At 51.4% G+C, this 4,763-nt stretch overlaps 1 protein-coding gene across 3 annotated transcripts in view; it reads right to left on the reverse strand.

Moving 5' to 3' along the window:
* Window positions 1-382: 382 nt before the first annotated feature.
* The window catches only part of zgc:152891 (arachidonate 12-lipoxygenase, 12R-type), a gene marked incomplete at its 3' end in the record, with an annotated part of 12,432 nt that continues 8,051 nt past the window's right edge, over window positions 383-4,763 (reverse strand). For all 3 annotated transcript variants that reach the window (XM_014028100.1, XM_014028098.1, XM_014028099.1), the window contains 8 exon segments: window positions 383-586; window positions 664-807; window positions 898-1,070; window positions 1,152-1,267; window positions 1,339-1,428; window positions 1,550-1,631; window positions 3,219-3,441; window positions 3,683-3,854. In XM_014028100.1, the coding sequence (XP_013883554.1) occupies window positions 383-586; window positions 664-807; window positions 898-1,070; window positions 1,152-1,267; window positions 1,339-1,428; window positions 1,550-1,631; window positions 3,219-3,441; window positions 3,683-3,838 (1,188 nt within the window).

Consider the following 4,763-nt stretch of genomic DNA (forward strand, 5'->3'; position numbering starts at 1 on the left):
GAAGAGACAAAAAGACAGCCAATTAGAGAAGAGAAGAGACATGGAGACAGCCAATCAGAGAAGAGACAAAAAGACAGCCAATCAGAGAAGAGACATGGAGACAGCCAATCAGAGAAGAGACAAAAAGACAGCCAATTAGAGAAGAGAAGAGACATGAAGACAGCCAATCAGAGAAGAGAAGAGACAAGAAGACAGCCAATCAGAGAAGAGAAGAGACATGAAGACAGCCAATCAGAGAAGAGAAAAGAAGACAGCCAATCAGAGAAGAGAAGAGACATGGAGACAGCCAATCAGAGAAGAGACAAAAAGACAGCCAATCAGAGAAGAGACATGGAGACAGCCAATCAGAGAAGAGACATGAAGGTGGGTTGTTGGTGTCCACCTCGTGCATGGGGTGGCGGTCTGGCAGTTGTCTCAGCGTGGCCACGCAGCCCAGCTCGGCCATCATGTGGGCCCTCAGGAAGTGAGAGACCAGCTGGTGATGCTGGAAGTCTGCACAGCGAACCCAGATCTTTGCCAGCAGCCAATCAGTGCCGGAGTCAGAGGGCAAGAAGACGGGATTCTGAGGGCCGGGGGTCTGCAGGAGCTGAAAGAACCCAGCYTCACAGAATGATGCTGAGATAAGAGACAGCAGCACACCTGTCCACCTGCGGCAGAGCTCACCTGGATGGCAATAGGGACCAGCTGTTTCTCCTGGTTCAGGTGCAGAAGGCACAGGGGGGCCGGCAGGTACGTCTGCTTCCCGTTGATCAGGTTAGCTGGAAGTCCATCCAGCAGCTCATAATCCAGCAGGTAAATGCTTCCTTTCTGTCACATCATGAAACAAGATAACCCAGATTAAAGCACCTGGCAGGTACAGTAAACCTGCACCTGCGGCTCCAAGAACTGTCCGTCTACCTTCAACTCATCTTTGAGGGAGGAGCCTTTGGGCAGGAAGGGGCGGAGCATGTCAGAGTTCACAGCCAGGTTTGGAGGAAGCTGCTGGATCTGACGGATCAGCAGAGGGTTGGAGCCGTTCAGACACTGATAGCCAAAGTACCAGTCCTCCTTCCAGTGGGTCTTTATGAACCCTGAGAGGAGAGGCAACTTCAAACTGAGGACCAAAAGCAGGAAACACAAACACACACCAGGCTGAGCTCCTCATCTCTTACTGCCAACATTGTTTTGGGCTCCAGTGAACGCAAAGAGRGTCTCCACCTCTGAGAACCCGCTCCAGGACCTGAGCTTGTCAGTGAAGCCTTTCAGGTAGTACAAGTTGGGGGGTGGACTGAGGAGAGGAATACAAAGCACGTCAGACTCAAACCTGCAACCTGTTTCAAACGTCCAGACAAATCTCACTTCTTGGTGGTGAATCTGAGGTTCGGCCCGAGCTCAGCCACGCTCTTCAGGTCCACACCCTGAGGAACGCCGTCCACAGTGTGACGCCACCTGAAACAGAAACCTGCCTCAGAGTTCTGATGACGGCAGAGGTTTGATGTTTAACCGGAACCTGTGTGGAGGCCTGAGGTGCGGAGTGACCCCCTCAGGTGAGCTCAGGTGAGACAGTTACCTGAAGAACTGCTGCTGCTGCTGCAGCTGTTTGAGCCGATGCTGCTTCAGCTTCTCTTCACGTTCATCGGCCGTCAGCCACACTGAAGAACAGGAATCACACCTGGTTTTAGTTGAGGTTCTCACAGTGAAGCTTTGATGGTTTTTATTCTAATTTTATGAACAATCCTGTTTATTTACTCTGTGAACGCTGAGTCAGCAGTTATCTACTGTAGAAGCTTCTTTGATTTACAGGTGAAACAAAATACCTCTCCCTGGGCTGCCACCTTATCGTGGTGGAAAGGTTTGAGTGTTCCAATGATCCTAGGAGCTATGTTGTCGGGGGCTTCATGCCCCCAGTAGGGTCACCCAAGGCKAACAGGTCCTAGGTGAGGGATCAGACAACGTGCAGCCCAAAGACCCCTATGATGAGTACGATAAATGGATTCAGTGTTCCCTCGCCCGGACGCGGGTCACCAGGACCCCACTCTGGAGCCAGGCCTGGAGGTGGGGCACGTTGGTGAGCGCCTGGTGGCCAGGCTTTCACCCATGGAGCCCGGTCGGGCACAGCCCGAAGAGGAGACGTGGGTCCCCCTTCCCATGGGCTCACCACCTGTGGGAGGGGTCGTAGGGGTCAGGTGCAATGTGTGTTGGGTAGTGGTCGAAGGCGAGGACCTTGGCGGTCTGATCCTCGGCTACAGAAGCTGGCTCTAGGGACGTGGAATGTCACCTCTCTGGTGGGGGAGGAGCCTGAGCTGGTGTGTGAGGTTGAGAGGTTCAGACTAGATATAGTTGAACTCACCTCGATGCACCACTCTGGTTCTGGAACCAGTCTCCTCCAGAGGGGTTGGACACTCTTCCACTCTGGAGTTGCCCATGCTGAGAGGCACCGAGCAGGAGTGGGCATACTTATTACCCCCCATCTCGGTGCCTGTACGTTGGGGTTCACCCTGGTGAACAAGAGGGTAGCCTCCCTCCATCTATGGGTMGGGGGACGGGTCCTGACTGTTGTATGAGCCTAACAGCAGTTCAGACTACCACCCATTCTGGAGTCCTTGGAGGGGGTGCTGGAGAGCGCTCCTAACGGGGACTCTCTTGTTCTGCTGGGGGACTTCAACACTCATGTAGGTAATGACAGTGAGACCTGGAGGGGCGTGGTTGGGAGGAACGGCCGTCACTGATCTGAACCTGAGTAGTGTGTTGTTATTGGACTTCTGTGCTCATCATGGATTGTCCATAATGAACACCATGTTCAAACATAAGGGTGTCCATATGTGCTCTTGGTACCAGGATACCCTAGGCTGCAGTTCGATGATCGACTTTGTTGTCATTTCATCTGATCTGAGGCTGCATGTTTTGGACACTCGGGTGAAGAGAGGGGACGGAGCTGTCAACTGACCACGACCTGGTGGTGAGTTGGCTCCGTTGGTGGGGGAGGATGCCTCCTGGACTCCTCCCTGGTCAGGTGTTCTGGACACGTCCCACTGGGAGGAGACCCAGAGGAGGACCCAGGACATGCTGGAGGGACTATGTTTCTCAGCTGGGAACACCTTGGGATTCCCCCAGAGGAGCTGGTCCAAGTGTCTGGAGAGAGGGAGGTCTGGGTCTCTGCTGAGGCTGCTGCCCCCGAGACCTGACCCTGGATAAGAGGAAGAAAACGGACGGACGGACAAAATAAAATAATTTCTCACACTTGGCACTGCTCAGCTCCACGTCACCATCAGCTGTTTGCAGCCACCTGTCGCCCAGGAACATCTGAGCTCCTGAAGCTCCCAGGGCTTCAGCTCGCTGACGGACCTCCACCTTGCTGCAGCGCCAGTTCACATCGGGGAATCCAGGCCGGGTCTCCAGCCGGAGGCGGACCAGGACCAGCCGACCCAGTTGACCATTAGAGAGGACTGAAACATGAATGTTCTGAAAGGAACAGGAAGTGAGGTTAGAGTTCATTCAACAGGTGCTGGCTTTACCTGTAACACCGGGATCCTTAAGCTCTTATTCTTACAGACTGAATGAAAAGTTCATCTAAAAATATGACTGAAACTCAAATCATCTCTGGAGAAGATTCAGATATTATCTATAAATACTAAATTACCATAAAAATGTAAATAATGACATCATTTATTTATTTAAATGAGTTTTATAACTTGAAACTCACGGATCCAGGCAGGAGATGTTGATGAGTGTTCACAATGATGGGCGGAGTCTCGCCCTGCGAACCAATCAGACTGAGCCACAGGTGGTTGAAGGTTCCAGAGGTGGCTCCAGGTGAGGTGTAGACGGTCACGTCAAACTCCGGACAGGAAGTCGTCATGTTGGACAGCACAAGACTGAAGACAACAAACATTCAGGAGTGTTTACAGGAAACAACCTGTTTACAGGTCAGGTTTGGGGTTAATCATAAACAACGTGTGTGGTTTACCGCACCTGTTTATGTTTTTATTAACGTGTCAGTTAAATATCAACAGGAAGCAGTGTGAGTCTGAATAAAGTTCTGCTTTGATTAAACAAAATGTGTTTTTACTTTGGGGAAGAGAACAAACAGCAGTTTGTTCTGTTTCTACACATTCAAGAGAGCCGAGGGGAAAACCAGCCGAACTTCGGCTGCTATCACAGCTGAGCTCTGTGTTCCGTTGGACCTGGATGGACCTGGATGGACCTGGATGGACCTGGATGGACCTGAATGAACCTGAATGGACCTGGATGGACCTGGATGGACCTGGATGGACCTGGATGGACCTGGATGGACCTGGGTGGACCTGTTCACCTCTCATTTGTTTAGTTTCCTGACATTTGAATTGGAAATGAGCCACAGTTACTGCAGAGGAGAGACACACAGAAACTGAGCTAAAAATAATTTCACTCTGCAGGTGATACAGGTTTACCTGTCAGGTGTACTGTACCTGTCAGGTGTACTGTACCTGTCAGGTCTACTGTACCTGTCAGGTCTACTGTACTTGTCAGGTCTACCTGTCAGGTCTACTGTACCTGTCAGGTCTACTGTACCTGTCAGGTTTACCTGTCAGGTCTACTGTACTTGTCAGGTCTACTGTACCTGTCAGGTTTACCTGTCAGGTCTACTGTACCTGTCAGGTCTACTGTACCTGTCAGGTTTTCCTGTCAGGTCTACTGTACCTGTCAGGTCTACTGTACCTGTCAGGTTTACCTGTCAGGTTTACTGTACCTATCAGGTCTACTGTACCTGTCAGGTTTACCTGTCAGGTCTACTGTACCTGTCA

Source organism: Austrofundulus limnaeus, unplaced genomic scaffold (assembly GCF_001266775.1).
Source record: "Austrofundulus limnaeus strain Quisiro unplaced genomic scaffold, Austrofundulus_limnaeus-1.0 Scaffold718, whole genome shotgun sequence".
In the NCBI taxonomy this organism is placed as follows: domain Eukaryota; kingdom Metazoa; phylum Chordata; class Actinopteri; order Cyprinodontiformes; family Rivulidae; genus Austrofundulus; species Austrofundulus limnaeus.